Here is a 24,783-nt window from a genome sequence, read left to right on the forward strand (position 1 = left end):
CTGAGCCTTAAATTGTGCACTGTAGGGCAGAGTTGACCTCCCTTCCTAAATTCAACTATTTAGTGAGGCATGGTCACGGTGTACAAGAACAAAGACCAAGATGTTTCTAAGTATAACAGGCAAACTGGGAAACCCTTTAGCAAACCAAAACTTGTGAAGGGAAAAACCTACCCCATGTAAGCTGAGGGGGGAAAGCCAGGATAAAAGTCTTGGGTTGCCAGGGTGGCTCAGTGGGTTAAGCCTCTGCCTTCCACTCAGGTCATGATCTCAGGGTCCTGGGATCGAGCTCCAAATCAGACTCTCTGCTCAGTGGGGAGCCTGCTTCCCCCTCTCTCTCTGCCTACTACTCTGCCTGTGATCTCTCTCTCTGTGTCAAATAAATAAATCTTCTGAAAAAAAAATTAAAAATAAAAATAAATAAAAGTCTAGGTCACTCCCAGAAAAGACCATGTTTGTCACGACATCACAAACTCTCGTAAACACTTCCCCGTAGAACCGCATCACTCCCCGGGCTCACCCAGAGCTTCCAGCTCACAGCATCTCCTATCACTCTCTCGCCCACATCTGTCTTAAAACTTTAAGGAGAGGGAGGAAGGAATGTTTCCACAACCTCTAGTCTACACGATTTGAATCTAGTTCTAACCGAAAATGAAAAAGGTCTTGGCAGATACGCTCTCTCTGCTTTTGTTGTGTATAGACAACAGAGGTTATCGGACTCCCCCCCAAAATTAATTAAAATAATAAAGGACAAGAAGACAACTACTCTGAATGTGAAATACAGTCAACAGTCCAAACAGCCTCTTGTGACCATCAGTGGGCTGAGCTCTATGGGCAAGGAGCCTGGGTCTAGCATGCCTGCCCAAGAGTCATGGGTTTTCATTATACCAATCAACACAAGAAGCCCTTTAGGAGTATATGCTTCCTAAGACCTGCATGAGAGCAAGCATTCACAGGAAGGCAGAAGAACCATGCTAGGCGCACACCAGTCATTGGAGATAGGACCCCAAATCGTGCTGGATCCCAACCCATTTGTTTAGTAAATTAATTTTATGAGTAAGTCAGAAGTTAACAGAGCCACCAACCAGGATCACCTTTTAACGAAGAACCCCGCTGTGTCCCCCTGGCTAGAGAAAACCCCTTTGCTAACATTCTCCAACCCTGCCATTAAAACTGGGCAACCTAGCATAATTGACGTAATTAAGGACAAATCAAAGTAATCCTCTAACATTACTTGCAATAACCATATGAAATTTCTAATCCCAAGAAGCAAACTGAACCAATAACAAAATGCATTTCAGAGGTTTAAAATCAGCATCTAGAATCAGCATCTAGAATCAGCTGCTATGGAAGCTGCTTCGGCCTGTCGCAGGCTACCTACACCTTTGTTTACAGTAACATCAGATATGGTAATATTCACTGAGCTCTTCCTCTACCTGGGTCCTCTATCTACTGCCTACAGAGATGAAATATAAGATGAAAAGTGCCATGTGAATGAGCCAGAACAGCAACTCCGAGCAGGGATGAGGCTCGGGTGGGGGAAATGGAGGTGCCTAAGACATGCTGACCCCCACGAGTAAGCAGGTCCCCAGGCTGAGCTTCCTCCATTAGGTTCGCAATTGCAAAAGCAAGCCTGTCACTTACTGCACACTCGAGGTGATAAGAAACACACAGCAGCAAGCAAGCCCATCTGGAGAACATCAGAAACAGCAGGGGGCTGAGGGATCTTTTGGAACAAAAACTCCAGGCCAGCCATACGTTTATGGGGAAAAATCAAGAAGAGAAAGAAAACTCAGAAAACACATCTGTCTATCCATGTGCATCAAGTATAGGAACAATAAAAGGATAAAAAGCTAACATTTGTAAACATCTATGTGCCAAATGCCTTAAATACATCAGCTTATTTAATATTCAAAACAACTCTCAAATATGGGTATAATCACCCTCACTATTATTATTACCATTTAAGAAAGAAGAAAATTGAAACTTAGAGAAATTTAGTAAATTGTCCCAGATCTGGGAGCTAGTAAATGCCAACAGGGACCTATTCTATTATCCTAATTCTGTTGTTTTTAACTGACAGTCCCACATGGACAGAGGTCATTTTCAAGAAAAACAGAAAGCAATAAAATAATCCACTGCAGCCTATCCCACGTTAGTAAGACACCATTTACACGTCAGCCTAAGTGCATTTGTACATAGACCTGGAGAGAAATTGTCCTATCTCACATTATCTTCACAGCTTGGCAGTAATTTTGAGTTGTTCGGAAAGCACAGATTGTCATCCTATTAGACAGATGAAGAAAGCTGAGTGCCAAGTGTAGCTTGAGTCAGGGACAGAGAAAGGATGGTGGCCCAAACCCTCTGAAGCTCGCCAAGCCATGGCTCCTCCCACTGGACATCCCCAAAAGCCTTTAATAAAACAAACTACTGACCTCCACATCCCCGTGAAACTGAACATGGTGCTCACACAGCGAGGGAGGGGTGGCGGCGTGAGTCCATCCAGGCGCATGAGCAGAGCTGGGACACCGAAGAGCACCAAGTACTTCAGATAGAAGAAGAGCACATGGGCCAATGCCAGTCCTCCTGAAAGACGGGGGAGCTGTGAGACACTCAGATAAGCAATAGGGCAATCTCCTGTCCCTGAAAATACCCCACCTGCTCCCACATCCCACCCATCCCCTTCCATCCCCTTCCCTCATGCATTACAAAGTTTCCCACGTTGGTTTGGAGCAGTAAGAATATTTGAATGAGCAAATATTGAAATCTTCTTTATTACTGTGATAGGCCATTCTTCTAAAGACGCTACATTTAAAAATATTTTGTATATAGTTATGCATTTAAATTATATTTCTAATATTTATTTATATTTAATTATATATAATGGATTTCAAAACTACTAGAAAGGGAAAATCTGGGACGCCTGGGTGGCTCAGTTGATTAAATGGCTGCCTTAGGCTCAGGTCATGATCCCAGCATCCTGGGATCGAGTCCCACATCGGGCTTCTTGCTCGGCGGGGAGCCTGCTTCTCCCTCTGCCTCTGCTGCCACTCTGCCTGCTGTGCTCACACTCCATCTCTCTCTCTCTCTCTCTCTGGCAAATAAATAAATAAAATCTTTTAAGAAAAAAAAAAGGGAAAATCCTCCCCAAATTCTTCCAAAACCTCATGAGCTCACACCCACACCCACCCACTAGTATGGCTAAAAATCAAAAAGTCAGATCAACAAATGGTGAGAAAGATGTGGAGAAATTGGAACTGTCATACACTGCTGACAAGAAAGAAAAATGGTGCAGCCACTTTGGGAAACCACTTGGCATTTCCTGAAATGAATAAACTTAAAGTTACCACATGACCCAACCATTCTACTTTTGGTATATACCCAAGAGAAATGAGAACAGATATCCACACAGAAACCTATATCCAAATATTTGTAGTGATATTATCAACACCAACCAAAAGATGAAACAACCGAAATATCCATCAACAGACAAATAAACAAAATGTGGTCTACCCATACAATGGAATATTATGCTGCCATGAAAAGGGATGAAATAGTGACACGTGCTACAACATGGGTGAATCTTTTATTTTTTTAACATGGATGAAACTTGAAACATTATGCTGAGATAAGCCAGTCATGAGTAACCACGTATTCTATTCCATTCATATGAAAGTCCAGAAAAAGGTAACAGAGACAGAAATAGAAAGCTGATTAGTAGGTCCCTGGCACTGGAGAGGTAGGGGGTGGGGTAATGACGGAAGTGGTGGCTAAAGGGTAAGGTTTCCTTTAGGTTTTGAGATAATTAAAATATTATAAAATTGGCAGTGGGGATAGTTGCACGTATCTGTGAATATCCTAAAAGCCGCTGAGAATGACTCACTTCTGCAGCAAGGGCTCAGGGAGCTCTACCACCTTTCTTCTCTCCTCAAGTTTCCTGGCCACTTTGACCTCTGTGCCCTAAGCCCAAGGGGGAACCACAGACCTGGGCCAGATGGTGGCCCCATTCACACTGGCCTCAGCAGGTGGGAGGTGTGGCAGGTTTGGCAGAGCAGTGCTCACAGGAGAAGGCAGAGGGCAAAGTGGGAATGGAAGCCCCGAGAAGACAACTGGTGGCCATGTGCTGTCCAACCCCCAGAGCGTCTTCCTCCATGTGTGGGAAATCCTGCAGGGCAGGTTGCTGCAGCTGAGCACGTTATCTGTGAGCTTCTGAGAAGGAAATAACTAAGCATTAAAGAAGTACTGGCAGAAAATATTACTGCCTGGCACTTGCTATGTTATACAAGGATGTCACTACAATGGAGAGTGTGGCTGTAAATGGTAACTCTGTGCCAGAAGAAACAGAGAGCCATTTTCGGAATATATAGTTTGGGTGAAGGCAAATGGTGGTTCAAATTCAAAAGCCACATGTCTTACAAGAAAAAATCCAGGAATCACTGTGTCTCATTCCCAATCAGGGTTCTTCAGACTTGTGGAAACTAGACTACAATCACATGTACTGAAACAACTGGGTATAAAATTGTAGCACTCTTAGATAGCAATCTGATAGCAATCAAGAAAAAAAAAAGCTGGTGTGCATACGTGTGTGTGTGTGTAGAAAAATATATATACATGAATATATTAGAAAATATATATGTATATAAGTGTGTATATATACACACCCTTCAAGAAGTGGGGTGTATATGCTAGCAATACCATATAAAAGTATTTAGGGGGCATATAACCACACTGAGTGGTGAAGAACTCTGTTCCATGGGGTGCTGAATGGCTCAGTCATTAAGCATCTGCCTTCCGCTCAGGTCATGATCCCAGGGCCCTGGGATCAAGCCCCGCATTGGGCTTCCTGCAGAGAAAGCCACCTCTTCCACTCCCCAAAACTTGTGTTCCTTCTCTTGCTGTGTCTCTCTTTATCAAATAAAAAATAAAATATAAAAAATAACTCTGTTCCACTGGTCAAGATGGAAAGGGCAGGGGACTCTAAAATAATCCAAAATGAACCTCCAGACTGTAGTCAGAAAAATCCCAGAGCTAGAAGAAGCAGGACAGAAGTAAAGATGCCTAATTAAAGGGCACAAAGCTTCCAGAGCTAAAATTGAACAGCCTGAAGAAGGCACCAGAGGACCCAGGGAAGACTGTCCAAGGTTAAGGCCACCTGGAGCTACTTCACATCCTATGAAGCAACAGAAACTTCTTTTCCCTGTTAACAGGATTCAAAATCAGGGAAAATGATCTGCTTCCTTTTCAAACACTGCTTTTAATGTGACACTATTTTTATACAGTCATCACATTTGAGGCATATAAATGAAAGTCTGTAAGATTTTTTAAATGGCCTATTCATTTAAATATTTGATAATATCAATTCTAGCATCATACGATCTACATTATATATGAGGAAGGAGCACTAACACCCTTATTACACATTACCCTATAGGCTTTCTTGTACTTACAGATATTTCCTACCAGATTACAGGATGCTCAAAGCCCATGCCCACATGGTTGAACATCAGGACTTTCAATAACAGGTGCCCAGTGAAGAGCAGCTTGCCCAGTGAATGGTGCTAATGATGGGAAGTTCTTCCCAGTGGTACACACAAGGATCTAAAGTGGATAAAATCCTCTTAAATTGTTAGATCTGCTAGACCTGAAGAACTTAGCATCCACCTAACGAAAAGTCTTCATGAACCCAGAATGGGTCAAGCTGTGTCTTAGGCCAGAATTTGCCAAGGACTGGGGAGAGTTGGCCACAGAGTTGGCCACAGAAAGGCCCCTTGACTCTGTCAGTCAGCTGCAGAGCCACCATTTTCATACAGCTGAGCCCTGCCATCAAGATTTTCATAGTCAGTATAAGACACTGATACCAGTTTTGATATGTTTCAAGAAGCATGGTGTCTCTGCACTATTATGCTTCCCCACCAGTTTGTGTGCCCTGACTCACTGTTGCACTCTCTCACCTCCAGCCTATCCTGGGCTCTCACTTCTATCCATGGCCTGACTTCATTCATCTCTGAACCTTTTCTGTTCCAAGGAAAATGACTCCAGCCATTTTGACCTTGTCTACATCTAACCTACTCTAGATTTTGTTTAAATGCTGTTTAGACTAAGTCTGTTCAGATTCAAGAAGCCTAAACATTTTATGAAAGTTTATTTTCAGGGTACTTGGGTGGTGCAGTTGTTTAAGTATCTGACTCTTAGTTTCAGCTCAGGTTATGTGATCAAGCCCCGCATAGGTCTTCACACACAGTGGGCAGTCTGCTTGAGATTCTCTCTTTTCCTCTCACCCTCTCTATTGTGCTTATGTGCGCACTCTCTGTAAAATAAGTAAATCTTTTTAAAAAGTTGGGCGCCTGAGTGGCTCAGTGGGTTAAGCTGCTGCCTTCAGCTCAGGTCATGATCTCAGGGTCCTGGGATCGAGTCCCGCATCGGGCTCTCTGCTCAGTGGAGAGCCTGCTTCCTCCTCTCTCTCTGCCTGCCTCTCTGCCTAGTTGTGATCTCTCTCTGTCAAATAAATAAATAAAATCTTTAAAAAATAAAAAAATAAAAAATAAAAAGTTTCTTCTCATATAAAGTTCTTTACACGAATGTCTCATGCCTACAGTTAACAATATTATTTTATACATTTTTTTAAAATTTGTTTTTTTAATCTCATAGTAAGTGTTCTACCCAGTTTTTTTTAAAAATAAACTTTCTTTTATAACATCTAGGATAAAAACTAGCACTATAAAGAGTAATCAAGAAGATCCGAACAGACCAATTACCAGCAAAGAAATTGAATCAGTGATTTAAAAATTCCCAACAGGGCGCCTGGGTGGCTCAGTGGGTTGAGCCGCTGCCTTCGGCTCAGGTCATGATCTCAGGGTCCTGGGATCGAGTCCCGCATCGGGCTCTCTGCTCAGCGGGGAGCCTGCTTCCTCCTCTCTCTCTCTGCCTGCCTCTCTGCCTACTTGTGATCTCTCTCTGTCAAATAAATAAATAAAATCTTAAAAAAAAAAAAAAAAAAAAAAAAAAAATTCCCAACAAACAAGAGCCCAGGACCAGATGGCTTCACAGGTTAATTCTACCAAACATTTACAGAAAAGTTAAAATCTTATTCTTCTCAAACTATTCCAAAAAAATAGAAAAGGAGGGGAGGAGTAGCAGGCTGAGATGACATCAGGTAGCAGGAGTTCAGCTAGATAGTTATCAAACCATTCCAAACACCTACAAATCCAAAAAGAGATCAAAGAGAAGAGCAGCAATTCTAGAAACAGAAAATCAACCACTTTCTGAAAGGTAGGACCCGTGGAGAAGTGAATCCAAAGCAACGGGAACACAGGGGAGGGGCCCGCTCCTGGCAAGCAGCGGAACAACAGAGCACAAAAACAGAATGTTAAGAGGTCTGCTCCACTGAGAGACATCGCTCCAGAGGATAAGCAGAGGCGGATCCCTTGCAGGGACAGTGTGGTCTCAGATCCCGTGGGGTCACAGAAGGATCGTGGGTGTCTGAGTGTAGTTCAGAGCTCACAGGTATTAGAGGGGAGAAGCCAGCTACAGAGACGGAGCAGAGGAGTTACCTTAAACTGTGATCTGTGGCACAGTCAGACCACTGAGCAGGGACCCCACAAGATCCAAGGAGAACCCCCTGGAAGAGCGGTAGGAATCTACTGCATCTGGAGACTCCAGGGGGGCTGTGTGTCAGAGACAGAAGCTCTCGGTCACAGGACGGGTGAACTCAGAGCACGGCCGGAGCCCAGGGAGATGGGAGTGATTGAGTGCTTTTCTCCGATGGCGCACCGAGAAGTGCAGCCCCGAGCTCTCAGCCAGCTCTCGGCTCCTCCAAGCCAGAGATTGGGAGGCCGCCATTTTCATTCCTGTCTTCCAGAGCTCTACGGAAAGCTCTCGAGGGAACAAAAGCTCTCGAGCGAACCAAAGGATTACTTAGCCTGACCCCTGGCAAGGGCAGTGCAATTCCACCTCATGCAAAGACACTTGAGAATCACTGTAACAGGCCCCTCCCCGGAGAAGATCAGCAAGAAATCCAGCCAAGACCAAGCTCACTGATCAAGGAGAACAGTGGAATATGAGAAGGGGAAAGCAAAGCATGGAGTTCATGGCTTTCTCCCCATTATTCTTTAGTCTTGCAAAATTAATTAAATTTTTTTAATTTTATTTTTTTCTTATTCTAATTTTTTGACTTTTACTTTTTACTCTTTTAACATTTTTTAACTAGTTTATGTTAACAATACCTTTTTAAAAAAAAATCTTTTTGGACTTTTATTATTATAGTCATATTTTATCCTCCGTTGTATCTAACTTTATCTTTTGTATACACATAGGGTTTTTTCTTCTAAAAAATTTTGGGATACAACTTCTCCTAATAGATCAAAATATACCCTAAATCTAGCACAGGGTTTGTTCTGGTCTCCACACTGAGCAAATTCTCTCCACTTTCTTTTTCTGTTTTTTCCCAACCAGCTTATCTTCTCAACTCCTTTTTTAGCATTTTTTAAAAATCATCATCTTTACAGTGATATTCTGTCCCTTCATCATGTTTATCCGTATTTGTATGTGTATGTATGTAAGTATTTTTCTTTTAAAATTTTGGGAGGTACTTTCTTCTAAGAGACCAAAATACTCCCAAACCAAGTGGGTGGTTCTGTTCTATTCACCAGTCTAATATATATTTCTTCTTTTTTCCTTTTCTATTTTTTTAAACTTCTTTTTTATTATTTTTTTATTTTTTTTTAATTTATTTTTTATTTATTTTCAGCATAACAGTATTCATTATTTTTTAAACTTCTTTTTACCCCCCCTTTTTTCCCCATGTTTTAGGGTCTCCTGATTTGGTTCATGTACATTTTTCTGAGGTCTTTGCCACCCCTTTAGTGTTTTGTTCTTTCATTCATATATTCTTATCTGGATAAAATGACAAGGCAGAAAAACTCACACCACAAAAAAAAGAATACGAGGCAGTACTGAAGGCTAGGGACCTAATCAATACAGACATTGGTAATATGTCAGATCTAAAGTTCAGAATGATGATTATCAAGGTGCTAGCTGGGCTCAAAAAAGGCATGGAAGATATTAGAGAAACTCTGTATGGAGAAATAAAAACCCTTTCTGGAGAAATAAAAGAACTAAAATCTAACAAAGCTGAAATCAAAAAAGCTATTAATGAGGTGCAATAAAAAATGCAGGTTCTTACTGCTAGGATAAATGAGGCAGAAGAGAGAATTAGGCAGAAGAGAGAATAGAAGACCAAATGATGGAGAATAAAGAAGCTGAGCAAAAGAAAGACAAACAACTACTAGACAACAAGGGGAGAATTCGAGAAATAAGTGATACCATAAATTTAAACAATATTGGAATAATTGGGATTCCAGAAGAAGAAAACAGAGAGAGGGGGGCAGAAGGTATATTGGAGCAAATTATTGTAGAGAATTTCCCTAATATGGCAAAGGGAACAAACATCAAAATCCAGGAGGCACAGAGAATCCCATCAAAATCTATAAGAATAGGTCCACACCCCATCATCTAATAGTAAGACTTAAAAGTCTTAGTGACAAAGAGAAAATCCTAAAAGCAGTTCAGGACAAGAAGTCTGTAATATATAATGGTAAAAATATTAGATTGGCAGCAGACTTATGCACAGAGACCTGGCAGGCCAGAAAAAACTGGCATGATATATTCAGAGCACTAAATGAGAAAAACATGCAGCCAAGAATACTATATCCAGCTAGGTTATCATTGATAATAGAAAGAGAGATAAAAAGGTCCAGGACAAACAAAAACTAAAAGAACTGTAAACACCAAACCAGCTCTACAGGAAATATTGAAAGGGGTCCTCAAAGCAAAGAGAGAGCCTAAAACTAGTAGACCAGAAAGGAACAGACAATATACAGTAACAGTCACCTTACAGGCAATACAATGGCACTAAATGCATATCTCTCAATAGTTAATCTGAATGTAAATGGGCTAAATGCCCCAATCAAAGACACAGGGTATCAGAATGGATAAAAAACAACCCATCAACATGCTGTCTACAAGAAACTCATTTTAGACCCAAAGATACCTCCAGATTTAAAGTGAGGGGGTGGGAAACCATTTACATGCTAATGGACATCAAAAGAAAGCTGTGGTGGCAATCCTTAGATCAGTTAGATATTAAGCTAAAGACTATAATAAGAGAAGAGAAAGGACTCTATATCATACTCAAAGGGTCTGTCCAACAAGAAGATCTATGCCCCTAACATGGGAGCAGCCAACTACATAAAGCAATTAATAACAAAATCAAAGAAACACACCAACAATAACACAATAATAGTAGGGGACTTTAACACTCCCCTCATTGAAAAGGACAGATCATCCAAGCAAAAGAACAACAAGGAAATAAAGGCCTTAAATGACACACTGGGCCAGATGGACATCACAGATATATACAGAACATTCCATCCCAATGCAACAGAATACACATTCTTCTCTAGTGCACATGGAACATTCTCCAGAATAGATCACATCCTGGGTCATAAATCAGGTCTCAACCAGTATCAAAAGATTGGGATGATTCCTTGCATATTTTCAGACCACAATGCTCTGAAGCTAGAACTCAATCATAAGAGGAAATTTGGAAAGAATCCAAATACATGGAAACTAAAGAGCATCCTTCTAAAGAATGAATGGGTCAACCAGGAAATTAAAGAAGAATTTTGAAAATTCATGGAAACAAATGATAATGAAAACACAATAGTTCAAAATCTGTGGGACGCAGCAAAGGCAGTCCTGAGAGGGAAACAGAGCAGTACAAGCCTTTCTCAAGAAACAAGAAAGGTCTCAAATACACAACCTAACCCTACACCTAAAGGAGCTGGAGAAAGAATAACAAAGAAAGTTTAAACCCAGCAGGAGAAGAGAAATAATAAAGATTAGAGCAGAAATCAATGAAATAGAAACAAAAAACCAAAAACCAAAACCAATAGAACAAATCAACAAAACTAGGAGCTGGTTCTTTGAAAGAATTAATAAGATTGATAAACCCCTGGCCCGACTTATCAAAAAGAAAAGAGAATGGACATGAATAAATAAAATCATGAATGAAAGAGGAGAGATCACAGCCAACACCAAAGAAATACAAATAATTATAAGAACATATTATGAGCAACTATACGCCAGCAAATCTGACAATCTGGAAGAAATGGATGCACTCCTAAAGACATATAAACTACCACAACTGAACCAGGAAGAAATAGAAAACCTGAACAGTCCCATAACCAGTAAGAAGATTGAAGCAGTCATCAAAAATCTCCCAACAAACAAGAGCCCAGGGCCAGACGACTTCCCAGGGGAATTCTATCAAGCATTTAAAGAAGAAGTAATTTCTATTCTCCTGAAATTCTCTAAAAAATAGAAATGGAAGGAAAACTTCCAACTCATTTTATGAGGCCAGCATTACATTGATCCCAAACCAGACAAAGACCCCATCAAAAAAGAGAATCACAGACCAATATCCTTGATGAACACAGATGTGAAAATTCTCACCAAAATACTAGCCAATAGGATCCAACAATACATTAAAAGGGTTATTCACCACTACCAAGTGAGATTTATTCCAGGGCTGCAAGGTTGGTTCAACATCCGCAAATCAATCAGTCTGATACATTAATAAAAGAAAGAACAAGAACCATCTGATACTCTCAATAGATGCTGAAAAAGCATTTGACAAAGTACAGCATCCTTTCCTCATCAAAACCCTTCATAGTGTAGGGATAGAGGATACATACCTCAATATCATCAAAGCCATCTATGAAAACCCCACTACAGATATCATTCTCAATGGAGAAAAACTGAGAGCTTTTCCACTAAGGCCAGGAACATGCAGGGATGTCCATTATTACTACTGCTATTCAACATAGTACTAGAAGTCCTAGCCTCAGCAATCAGACAACAAAAAGAAATTAAAGGCATCCAAATTGGCAAAAAAGAAGTAAAACTATCACTCTTTGTAGATGATATGATACTTTACATGGAAAACCCAAAAGTCTCTACTCCAAATCTGTTAGAATTCATACAGGCATTCAGTAAAGTGTCAGGGTATAAAATCAATGCATAGAAATCAGTGCATTTTTATACATCAACAACAAGACAGAAGAAAGAAATTAAGAACTCCATCCCATTTAAATTGCACCCAAAACCACAAGATACCTAGGAATAAACCTAACCAAAGAGGCAAAGAATCTGTACTCAGAAAACTATGAAATACTCATGAAAGAAATTAAGGAAGACACAAAGAAATGGAAAAATGTTCCATGTTCATGGATTGGAAGAACAAATACTGTGAAAATATCTATGCTACCTAAAGCAATCTATATGTTTAATGCAATCCCTATCAAAATACCATCCATTTTTTTAAAGAAATGGAACAAATAATCCTAAAATTTATATGGAACCAGAAAAGACCTCGAATAGCCAGAGGAATGTTGGGAATGAAAGCCAAAGTTGGTGGCATCACAATTCTAGACTTCAAGCTCTATTACAAAGCTGTCATCATCAAGATGGTATGGTACTGGCACAAAAACAGACACATAGATCAGTGGAACAGAATAGAGAGCCCAGAAATAGACCCTCAACTCTATGGTCAACTAATCTTCAATAAAGCAAGAAAGAATGTCCAAGGGAAAAAAGTCTCTTCGACAAATGGTGTTGGGAAAACTGGACAGCCACATGCAGAAAAATGAAATTGGACCATTTCTTTATACCACACACAATAGACTCCGAATGGGTGAAAGACCTCAATGTGAGAAAGGAATCCATCAAAATCCTTGAGAACACAGACAGCAACCTCTTTGACCTCAGCCACAGCAACTTCTTCCTAGAAATGTTGCCAAAGGCAAGGGAAGCAAGAGGGAAAATGAACTACTGGGACTTGATCAAGATCAAAAGCTTCTGCACAGCAAAGGAAACAGTCAATAAAACCAAAAGACAACAAACAGAATGGGAGAAGTATTTGCAAACGACGTATCAGGTAAAGGGCTAGTATCCAATATCTATATAAAAAACTTACCAAACTCAACACCCAAAGAACAAATAATCCAATCAAGAAATGGGCAGAAGACATGAACAGACATTTCAGCAAAGACAACACCAGATGGCCAACAGACACAGGAAAAAGTGCTCCATATCACTCAGCATCAGGGAAGTACAAATCAAAACCACAATGAGATACCACCTCAAACCAGTTAGAATGGCTAAAATTAACAAGTCAGGAAATGACAGATGCTGGCGAGGATGCGGAGAAAGGGGAACCCTCCTACACTGTTGGTGGGAATGCAAGCTGGTGCAGCTACTCTGGAAAACAGCACGGATGTTCCTCAAAAAGTTGAAAATAGAGCTACCCTATGACCCCGTAATTGCACTACTGGGTATTTACCCTAAAGATACAAATGTAGTGATTCGAAGGGGCACGTACACCCGAATGTTTATAGCAGCAATGTCCACAATAGCCAGACTATAGAAAGAACCTAGATGTCCATCAACAAATGAATGGATAAAGAAGATGTGGTGTATATATACAATGGAATACTATGCAGCCATCAAAAGAAATGAAATCTTGCCATTTGCAACGATGTGGATGGAACTAGAGGGTATTATGCTGAGAGAAATAAGTCAATCAGAGAAAGACAATTATCATATGATCTCCCTGATATGAGGAAGTTGAGAGCCATCGTTGGGGGCTTGGGGGTTATGGGAGGAAAAAATGAAACAAGAAGGGATCAGGAGGGGGAAAAATCGTAAGAGACTCTTAATCTCACAAAACAAACTGAGGGTTGCCGAAGGAGAGGGAGGTAGGGAGAGGGTGATTGGGTTATGGATATTGGGGAAGGTATGTGCTATGGTGAGTGCTGTGAAGTGTGTAAACCTGGAGATTCACAAGCCTGTACCCCTGGGGCTAATAATACATTATATATTAATAAAAAGTTTTAAAAAAATAGAAAAGGAAGGAAAACTTCCAAATTCATTCTATAAGGCCAGCATTACCCTGAAACCAAAACCAGAAGATACAACCAAAAAAGAGAACTATCTTCAATGAACAGGCCACTATCTTCAATGAACATAGATGCAAAAATCCTCAACAAAATAGTAGAAATTGAATCCAACAGTACATTTAAAAAACCATTCACCATGATCAAGTGGAATCTATTGCTAATTTGCAAGCGTGGTTGCAAATCAATATGATATATCATATCAATAAGAGAAAGGCTAAGAACCATATGATAATTTCAACAGACCAAGAAAAAGCATTTGACAAAGTACAACATCCATTCACAATAAAATGTCAGGTTTAGAGGGAACATACTAAACATAATAAAAGCCATTTATGAAAAATCCACAGATAACATCATCCTTAATGGAGAAAAACTGAGAGCTTTTCCCCTAAGGTCAAAAACAAGACAAAGGGGCGGCACCTGGGTGGCTCAGTAATTAGGTGTCTGCCTTAGGCTCAGGTCATGATCCCAGGATCCTGGGATCCGGCCCCACATCAGGCTCCCTGCTGGGCAGGAAGCCTGCTTCTCCCTCTCCCACTCTCCCTGCTTGTGTTCCCTCTCTTGTTGTGTCTCTCTCTGTCAAATAAATACATTAAAAATCTTAAAAAAAAAAAAAAAAAAAAAGAACAAGACAAGGATGTCCACTCTCACCACTTCTATTCAACATAGTACTGAAGTCCTAGGCACAGCAATCAGACAACAAAAAGAAAGAAAAGGCATCCAAATTGGCAAGGAGGAAGCCAAACATTCACTATTTGCAGGTGACATGATATTCTATGTGGAAACCCGGAAAAGACTTCAACAAACAGCAGCTAGAACTGATACACAAATTCAGTAAAGTTCCAGAATATAAAATCAATGTGTGGAAATCTGTTGCACTTCTATACACTAATATGAGGCAGCAGAAAGAGAAATCAAGAAAACAATCCTAGTTATGATTGTACAAAAAACAGTAAGATAGCTAGGAATAAACTTAATCAAAAAGGTTAAACCAAAGACCTCTACTCTGAAAACTATAAAACACTGATGAAAGAAATTGAAGACAACACAAAGAAATGGAAAGACATTGGAAGAACAAACACTGTTGAAATGTCTATACTCCCCAAAGCAATGTACACATTTAATGCAATCTCTATCAAAACACCAACAGCATTTTCACAGAGCTAGAACCAACAATCTGAAAATTTGTATGGAACCACAAAAGACCTCAAATAGCCAAAGCAATCTTGAAAAAGAAAAGTAAAGCTGTAACCATCACAATTCGGGATTTCAAATTATATTACAAAGCTATAGTAATGAGAACAGTATGGTTCTGGCACAAAAATAGACACATAGATCAATGGAACAGAAAAGAAAATCCAGAAATGAACCCACAATTAATCTTCAACAAAGCAGAAAATGGAAAAAAGAATTTCTCTTCAACAAACAATGTTGGGAAAATTGGACTTTCTTACACCATACACAAAAAGAAATTCAAATAGGGATGCCTGGGTGGTTCAGTCAGGTAAGCATCCAACTCTTGATTTCAGCTCAGGTCTTGATCTGTGTCATGAGTTCAAGCCCCACACTGGGCTCCATGTTGGGCATGAAGCCTACCTTAAAAATACATAAACATATACTTAAATAAATATTCAAAATGGATTAAACACCTAAATGTGAGACATGAAACCACAGAAATCCTAGAAGGGAACGCAGGCAGTGACTTCTTTGACATTAACTATAGTAACTTCTTTCTAGATATGTCTCCTGAGGAAACTACTAAGACTTCATCAAAATAAAATGCTTCTGCACAGCAAAGGAAACAATCAACAAAACTAAAAGGCAACCTACAGAATGGTAGAAGATATTCGCTAATGATATATCCAATAAAAGATTAGTATCCAAAATATATAAAGAACTTTTAAAACTCAACACCTAAAAAACAAATAATCCAATTAAAAAATAGGCAGAAGATATGAACAGACATGTCTCCACAGAAGACTGCAGATGGCCACCTGAGGACACATGAAAAGATGCTCATCATCACTTACCATCAGAAAAATGCAAATCAAAACTACAGGGAGCTATCCCCTCACACATGTCAGAATGGTTAAAATCAACAAAATAAAAAACAACAGGTGTTAGTGAGGATATGGAGAAAAAGAAACCCTCTTGCAATGTTGGTAGGAATGCAAAGTGGTGCAGCCACTCTGGAAAACAGTATGCAGTTTCCTCAAAAAATTAAAAATAGAACTACTCTATGATCCAGAAATTGCACTACTGGGTAGGTACCTAGAGAATATAAAAACACTCATTCAAAGGGATACATGCATCCCTATGTTTATAGCGGTGCTAACTACAATAGCCAAGATATGGAAGCAGCCAAGTGTCCACTGAATGATGAATGGATAAGGATATATATGTTGTATATATGTATGTATATGTGTGTGTGTGTGTCTATACAGATATATATATAGATATATATAGATATATCTTTAGACATATATATATATATATATATATATATATATAGACATCTATATATATAGATATATATATAGACACACACACACACAGGGAGACTGGAATATTACTCAGAAAAGAACAAGTCTTGCCATTTGTGAAGACACTGATGGAGCTAGAGAATATAATACTAAGTGAAATAAGTTAGTCAGAGAAAGAAAATAAGGTATAATTTCACTCATATGGAAATAAAACAAATGCACAAAGGGAAAAGAAAGAGCAAAACCAAGAAAGAGACTCTTAACTACAGAGAACCAACTGGCGGTTACCAGAAGAGAGATGGGTGGAGGGATGTGAGGAACAGGTGATGGGGATTAAGGAGTGCATTTGCCGTAATAAGCACAGGATGATGTACAGAAGTGTAGAATTACTAAACTGTATACCTTAAAGTAATAAATATAACATTGTGCGTTAACTACCTGGAATTAACATAAAAACTTAAAAAAAAAAAAAAAGATTAATCAAGAACAGAGACAAGGAACCACAGCATAAGGCAGAAGCGGTGCCATGACAGACTTGGAGATTTACCCTTGCAGATAAGGGTATAGGGAGGAAGGGCAGTTCATGTGCTGGGAAGGTTAACACCACTAGTCAGAGTTACCATGATAGTCAGTTTCCCACAGAAACACTGAAGAAAAGGTGGCCATTGCCTTAACATAGTTATGTAAGGTTCTGTGTTAGAAGGAGGACATGGTAAGGGCCAAGAAAACCAAGAGAGTACATGTGACTGAGAGGGGAAGGGAGTGAGGGAATGGGCAGAAGCGAGGAATTGTGACCAGGGGCTCCAGAAGGACAAGCACCCAAGTCAAGAAGGGAAGAATGGCGTGTTGGTGAGAGGTGCAGGCAAAGCTCTTGGCAACCTTGTCCAGCCTGAAGAGGCCAAGGAGGTAGAAAGAAGTCAATCATCTCTAGTCATTGAGTTCTGGGAATAAATGACTAGAGCAAATGTTCCAACTTCCGCCTCTGTCTAAGGATTTCAAAGTTGAACCTAGAGCCCCACGAGGTAGGACCCAGTGTCCCCTCCTGCTGGACTCAGTAGGATAAATGACCTGCTGAAGGAGGAGCTGGTTGAAACCCGGTCGGCTAGTCAGGCTCATTCAGCCCACAAGCTGAACCTCCAACTGAGGTGCATACCTGTCCTCTCCTTCCCCGGGCGGTTGGTATCACAAGACTCTCTACCGATACTACAGTAAATATGTGCTCAAGGCCAACCATAGCTGGCAGGTGACCCTCCAGGACTCAAAAAAGAGGGTGTTCCCAGGGACCCAGGCTGCCCCTGCCCACAAGCAGCTCCCAGTGGAAGGTCTGAAGGTTCTTTCTAAGAAATGCAAATACTGAGTATACAGTGAAACAACACCAAACCAAGGAGTGGAAGGACAGACAAGAAGGAGACCAAAAGGCAAAGAGATGGAGAGGCTAGAGTAACCCAAGGGCCCAGACTCCCCAAACTGGAGATTAACAAAGAGGGTGGACAGACTCAGTCAGTTCAAGGGTGATCTTGGGGATGTAAAATCCTGGCTGCACAATTTCTTTCTGCGCGATGGTACAAGAGAGGACAAAGAAGCTGGGCTGTAGTCCTTGGGCGGGACTCCATTCCAGGAAAGGCAGCAGCCAGGGGATAAGCGCTGGGCTCCTCTGATGGGAGGTGTCCAAACTTTGCCCTTTCTACACACGTCATGGTTGTGAGGCTGGAGATCTACAACACCTTCCACACATGGCTTCTCAACAGTTCTAGCTCATTTTTCATGGATCTTGTTAGCCACCACTAAAAACAATAGCCACATGTGTAGTACAAGTATAAAACACATGAGGGCAAAATCACCAAACTCAGGATAGTGGTTACTGTTTAGGAGGAGGATGGGAAACGCAATTAGGATGGGTAACCAAGGTGACTTCAACTATGTTGGTAATAATTTATTTTTTAAACTAAATGATGTGGGGCACCTGGGTAGCTCAGTCAGTTAAGGGTCTGACTTCAGCTCAGGCCATGATCCCAGGGTTCTGGGATCAAGTCCCATGTCGGGCAGGCTCCCTGCTCAGCAAGAGAGCCTGCTTCTCCCTCTCCCTCTGTAGCTCCCCCTGCTTGTGCTCTATCAAATAAATAAACAAAATCTTTTAAAAATAATAAAATTTAAAATAAATTAAAACTGACTATAGAAGCATAACAGAATAGGCTCTTACCATTCCCAAACTGTGAGGGAAGAACACTCCACAGAGCAGAAACAAAGCAGTCACACACACACACACACACACACACACACACACACACACCCTGCACTACATAAGACTTAAGGAAGGTGGGAACAAAAGGAGATTTACACGGGGCCAAATGACCTGAAAATTCTGAAAAGCAAATTTTCCAGTAAAGACCAGATGTAGATTACAGTTTGAATTTTGATGCTTCGCTATGACTCACTTTGCCCAGTAGAAGTGCTCTGTAAAATCTATGTGCAAAAAGAACTAAAAATCAACTAATTATTCTACTGCAAATCCTTCAAGGAGCAAAACAATCTCTCTAGAAAGCAAATAATTGCCTCCCTTAAGTATTCAACAAATTCATATTTCCATTCATCAACTCGGCTTAAAAGAAATATACAACTATTTTATGGCATCTAAGAAGGTATCCGTGTGCTAAGTTACCCGGGCATAATAATGGGTTAGGTGGCGATCAGCAAAGATCATGGTGTTTGAAGGATGCTGGGAGTGGGAGGAAAGGGACTAGCCGGTGTCACAAATAGCTGTGGTGCAACTTGCCACCCTTTATGATGCTACCTCAAGCGGGCATCCCTTCCATTCCTCAAGCAGGCACCATGAAATTACCCTCACACCATACAGAGTCTCTGTAATTGAAGAGTCAGGTTCCACAGAAGTAAATCCCAGAGTAGCTCCGGGTTCACACCACATTAATTTCAAATAACCTCAGGATTCTAATCCAAGAAGAGAATTCATAACAATTAATTTCTTCTACGAAATCTTAAACCTTATAACATTTAATGCCTCCAAAAGGTGGGAGGAGAAGAGAATCTCCTGCTATCTGACATGTGTTTGTGTCCCCAGTTTTCAAAACAGTCATCAGATGTCACGCGTCTTATCCCTCCCCCCATCTTGTTGTGACTTGCAAAAGGAGAAAAAGCAAATAAATGATTTGGATAGCATTTCATGACCATTGAGATAGGTGCACAGACATTATTTCAACAACAGCTGGTACTTTCGCGATGTGCTAAAACAAACAATCGAACAAACCCTATGACTACACGCACTCATCGGGATGGGTCCATCGACTTCAACCACAGAGCAGTTCAAATTGCAAAGAGGACTCTAATGTACACTCCACAGAGCTTTATTATATTTTTACCATGAAAAAAAACAACTAACTTTCAACCATTTTCACCTCCTCACTTCTTGGTGTACTCTCAAAGCCCTTGCAAAGCTCTTTTCTATCCCTCTATCTCATCTACCTCGATTCACCACTGTGAAACACCATTCTCTAATGAACTCAAGACATGGGACACCTTTTTGAACTCTTTTAACAGAAAATCATAAATTACCACCTTTGCCCCTCCTTATCCCTAGACTGTCAAGGTATAGTAAAAGTCTGTCATGTTTTGTCTCCTTGTAAGATTCTGATGTTCAAAAGAAAATGGCCAACGTTTAGCCAGCCCCCTTGAACACACAACACCAAGAGAGAAGCCTATGATAAACTACAGACTTTGTGTGACTATGATGTGTCAGAGCGGGTTCACCAGTTGTAACTAATAGACCCTCTCTGATGGCAGGTGCTGATGGGAGGGGAGCCTGTGCATGTGTGGGTGTGGTGGGTACGGTCAATCTCCATACCCCCCCTTCAATTTCTTTATGAACCTAAACTGCTGCCCCCAAAAACCCTCTTTTTTAAAAAAGAAAGGAAGAGAAGAAAATAATACTTACTACCTTTTACATAGACTACTGAAATATTTATGAATAATAAGACATCTGGTATTTGCTTCTAAACAATGTGAGAGAGAGTAAAGATTAAAGAAAATTGGCAGTGCACCTAGGTGGCTCAGTGGGTTAAGGCCTCTGCCTTCAGCTCAGGTCATGATCCCGGGGTCCTGGGATCGAGTCCCGCATTGGGCTCTCTGCTCAGTGGGAGCCTGCTTCCTCCTCTCTCTCTGCCTGCCTCTCTGTCTACTTGTCATCTCTCTGTCAAATAAATAAATAAAATCTTTAAAAAAAGAAAAGAAAAGAAAGAAAATTGGCTGTGAGTTCATAATTATTGGACCGGAGTGATGAATACATGGAGGTTAATTATATGTTTATGCCTTTAATTTTTCTAAAATACAAAGTTTTTAAAGAGGTGGTACTAAGAGTCTCCACCTGAACCCAGAATTTTATTTTATTTTTTTTTTAAAGATTTTATTTATTTATCAGAGAGAAGAGGGAGAGAGAGCGAGCACAGGCAGACAGAATGGCAGGCAGAGGCAGAGGGAGAAGCAGGCTCCCTGCTGAGCAAGGAGCCCGATGCGGGACTCGATCCCAGGACGCCGGGACCATGACCTGAGCCGAAGGCAGCTGCTCAACCAACTGAGCCACCCAGGAGTCCCTGAACCCAGAATTTTAGCCAGGAATGTTCAACTTCCCCTCACACACCAACCAAATATTTTGTGGGCGACAATGAGCAAAATGGACTCATGTCAGCCCAATTCCACCTCTGTGCTCATAGGTTGAGAAAACGGAAAGCGTCAAAGAGAGGCAAACTAGGGAAAGGAGAGGGGGGAGAATGCCTTGAAGCCGAACACTGAATGTGCTCCTTATCAGTCCTTGAATCACTGGGAACTGGCGGCCTTTGAAGTAGGTCTCCTTACAGCAAGATGCCCACCACAACCTCTGTCAATTGCAACAATGTTTCTCAAATTTACCTGCTCCTAAGAATCACCTGGGGTAATAGTTCATCACAGAGATTCCCAAGCTTCTCCTTGACAGATCCTGATTTAATAAGTTGGGTCAGAGTCCTGAACTCTGAATGCAAAATAAGTACAGATCTTCCTTGACTTACAATGGGGTTACACTCTGACCAACCCATCATAAGTCAAAAATATCATATGTCCAAAATGTATTTAATACACCTAACCTACTGAACATCATAGCTTAGCCTTGTCTACCTTAAATGTGTTCACTTACATTAGGCTACAGTTGAACAAAATCATCTAATACGAAGTTTGTAATAAAGTGTTGACTACCTCATGGCTGCACGGGAACAGAACGGTTGTGTCGGTTGTCTACTCTCGTGATCACATAGCTGATGTGCGACTCATCGCTGCTGTCCAGCCTCACAAGAGCACAACCTACGGGATATTGCCAGCCCAGGAAAAAACTGAAATTCTTAATTCAAAGTATGGTTTCTACTGAATGCCGTTGCTTTTGCATCATCCTAGAGTCAGAAAATTTTAAGTCGACCCACTAGAGTCAGGAACAATCTGTAGCAGGAAGCTGCAGTCAGTCAAGTCTGAGAAATTCTGACTTAGAGGACTCACACCCTACTTCCTTTTCCCCATGAATAAAAATACACATCAAAGTGTAACATAGCAATTTTCTTGGGGAAGGTGAGGTTACTTTTCTGTTGTTCACTTTTTTTGTTCTTCCACGCATAGAAAAGGAAAAAGAGGCCTCTCCTGTTCCATCTGTTTCTATATGTCACAACTTCAAAGGCAATGTTCCAAACTCACTCTGACACTCATCACTGAGTTATCCAAAAAGAGAACACGCAAGGAATTCCAAAGGAAAATCTTGTGCCACAGGGCTGACCTTTAGTTAATTTTACTAACTAAAGGCTGCTAGAATTTTTTTTTAATTTTTTTTTAAAGATTTTATTTATTTACTTGAGAGAGAGACAGTGAGAGAGAGCATGAATGAGGAGAAGGTCAGAGAGAGAAGCAGACTCCCCATGGAGCTGGGAGCCCGATGCGGGACTCGATCCCAGGACTCCAGGATCATGACCTGAGCCGAAGGCAGTCGTCCAACCAACTGAGCCACCCAGGCGTCCCAGGCTGCTAGAATTTTGATGACAACTTAACCGTGAAGAAACGATGCTCTGCTAGCCTGAGTGGAGACCAGCGGTCACTCAGGCACGATCTAATGCTCTCCTTAGAGAAAGCCCTACACTTCTCTGCAGAGTTCTGCCAAAAATAAATAACTTCCACCAAAAGCTGTTCTACAGAAAACTCTCAGCAAAACGTAGCTCAATTCCATGATGGAAGGAGCAGTGTAAGAGAAAAAAACTAAAACCATGGCCAGTTATCAAAGCCTCCTCCAAGGGTGAATCCTCAAATAATTCTCAAATCTGCTACCATTTCAGGGGGAAAAAAAACTGTCAAGGTAACCAAGCGATGTTATATATTTTATCCACATATTTTTTTTACCTACAGATTCATTACAGTATGTTCTCTCTATTGTGATAGTCTTTGAGGTTTGTGAAAATGGTTTAAAGCGCACCAATTATAAAAGATATTGGATGATTTTTTTTTTAACCCTTCAGAAGAGGAAGGTTACACCCTGAGCACCTACCCTTTCCCAGGAGGAGAAATATTTGAAAGGCAAAATGTGTCCAAGTCCCCAGCAATCCACATCACCCGCCCCGTAGCTTTAATAGACTGAGCTCCTACTGCCAACACTGATGTGTCTCTGACATCCCCCAACTGCAGGTGCAATCGCATCTGGACATCCCCTGCTTCAGGCCACACCTCTGGCCCCCATGTGGTATCTGGCACCCAACAGGCACCCAATGAAGGTTTGGAGAATGAATGAGTGGGTAATGATTTCCTTCTGGAGACTTAACGGAACTTTGTTGAATTGATTTGCATTAAATGACCATCATTTTTTCATTGATCATAATTAGATCTGAGGAAGGTTCATCCTTAACACTTTGCAATCATCAAACCCATCTAAACTCCCTTAATATGCTTGTGATATCAAGTTAGTGACAATTCAGAACGAGAACATTCAGTTTCTCTCTCCTAATCCAAAGGAATTGATTATGGTAGTGGGGGAGTGGAAGAAGTCATCATCTAAAGCTGAGGGAGCAGGGAAAGTAGCCCAGGAGTGAGCTGTTTTGGAAGGAAGAGTCAGCTGGATGCAGGAAACCTCAGGCAAGGACGTGTGCCTAGCAGGAAGGTGTGAGGGGGCCACCCCGCTGGGATGGGCAGGGAGCATTTTCCAGCTGACCTTGTGGCTTCAGCAGCAAGACAGGCATGGTCAGGAAGAGTAGTGCTGGCCGGCTGAGAAGAATAGCCTCATAGGAAAAGATCTGGGAAACCAAGCAGGAATGGGAGCTGGATTTGTATGGTGTTTTAGAAAGATTTGTCTGTAAGAAAACAGGAGATGGTGGTTGTTCATGAGGGGACAAGGGCAGAAAAGCAGCAGGGCAGAGGGGAGGATGGAGCAGCATGGCTGGAGAACAGAGTCTGAATTTCAAGCACAGCAGAGGAACCGGGGAAGCCCAGCTGTCAACAGTAAGTTGTCTGGGGACTTAGTTCCAAACTTTTAGTAAAGTCCCTTGTCACACACAACTGCTTCACCTGAATAGATGTGTGTGTATGTGTGTGTGTGTGTGTGTGCGCGCGCGCGCATACAAATCAAGAAAAAGAACCAAGTGTCATCATCAGGGCAATGTGCAGTAGGGACAGCAATGGTCCTTAAACAGAACTAATTCCACAGAAGCAAGGGAGGAGAGGCAGGGGAGGCCAGGAACTGGGAGTCTCAGGAGAACCCTGAGCTCTGCTCAGTTCAGGAAACATCTAGAAATTAAGGAGCTGGGAGATGCTCACTGCTGAAATCCAGTGACAATCTGATCTACAGTCTACATATAAAACTATGTTCTACATAAAATCTGGAAACTATAATAAATTAAGAATTTTTCATTTTGCCGGAGTATTTCATGAAAAGAACTTAAAGTGCTTAATACTCAGGGATATTGTGAAAACTGAGATGAAAATGGATACTTTGGCAAACCTCCTCTTTCTGGCCCAGAAGCAATACTACTGCCTCACCACCACCTCAATACATTGCAAATTGCCTGGGAGGCTGAGTATTAGACGAATAAAATTTGTCTAATTCGCATTGCTCAAATGACTACCTAGCTTTTACTGCCACCTACTGGCCATCTCCAGTATGTCTACCCTGAACTCCTGCGACACCACACACACAGGTGCCTGCACACACAAAACTGATGGCTCCATTCAAGAATCCCCAGAGAAAGCACCAAATTAAACCAGGATCACATTGCAAATGGAAA

At 41.1% G+C, this 24,783-nt stretch overlaps 1 protein-coding gene across 4 annotated transcripts in view; it reads right to left on the reverse strand.

Moving 5' to 3' along the window:
• Window positions 1–24,783, reverse strand: part of HHAT (hedgehog acyltransferase) — a 360,097-nt gene that overhangs the window by 193,766 nt on the left and 141,548 nt on the right. For all 4 annotated transcript variants that reach the window (XM_059412956.1, XM_059412955.1, XM_059412953.1 and 1 more), the window contains exon 8: window positions 2,433–2,583. In XM_059412956.1, the coding sequence (XP_059268939.1) occupies window positions 2,433–2,583 (151 nt within the window). The remainder of the gene's footprint in view (window positions 1–2,432; window positions 2,584–24,783) is intronic.

The sequence above is a fragment of the Mustela nigripes genome, chromosome 10 (genome assembly GCF_022355385.1).
Source record: "Mustela nigripes isolate SB6536 chromosome 10, MUSNIG.SB6536, whole genome shotgun sequence".
Lineage (NCBI taxonomy): Eukaryota > Metazoa > Chordata > Mammalia > Carnivora > Mustelidae > Mustela > Mustela nigripes.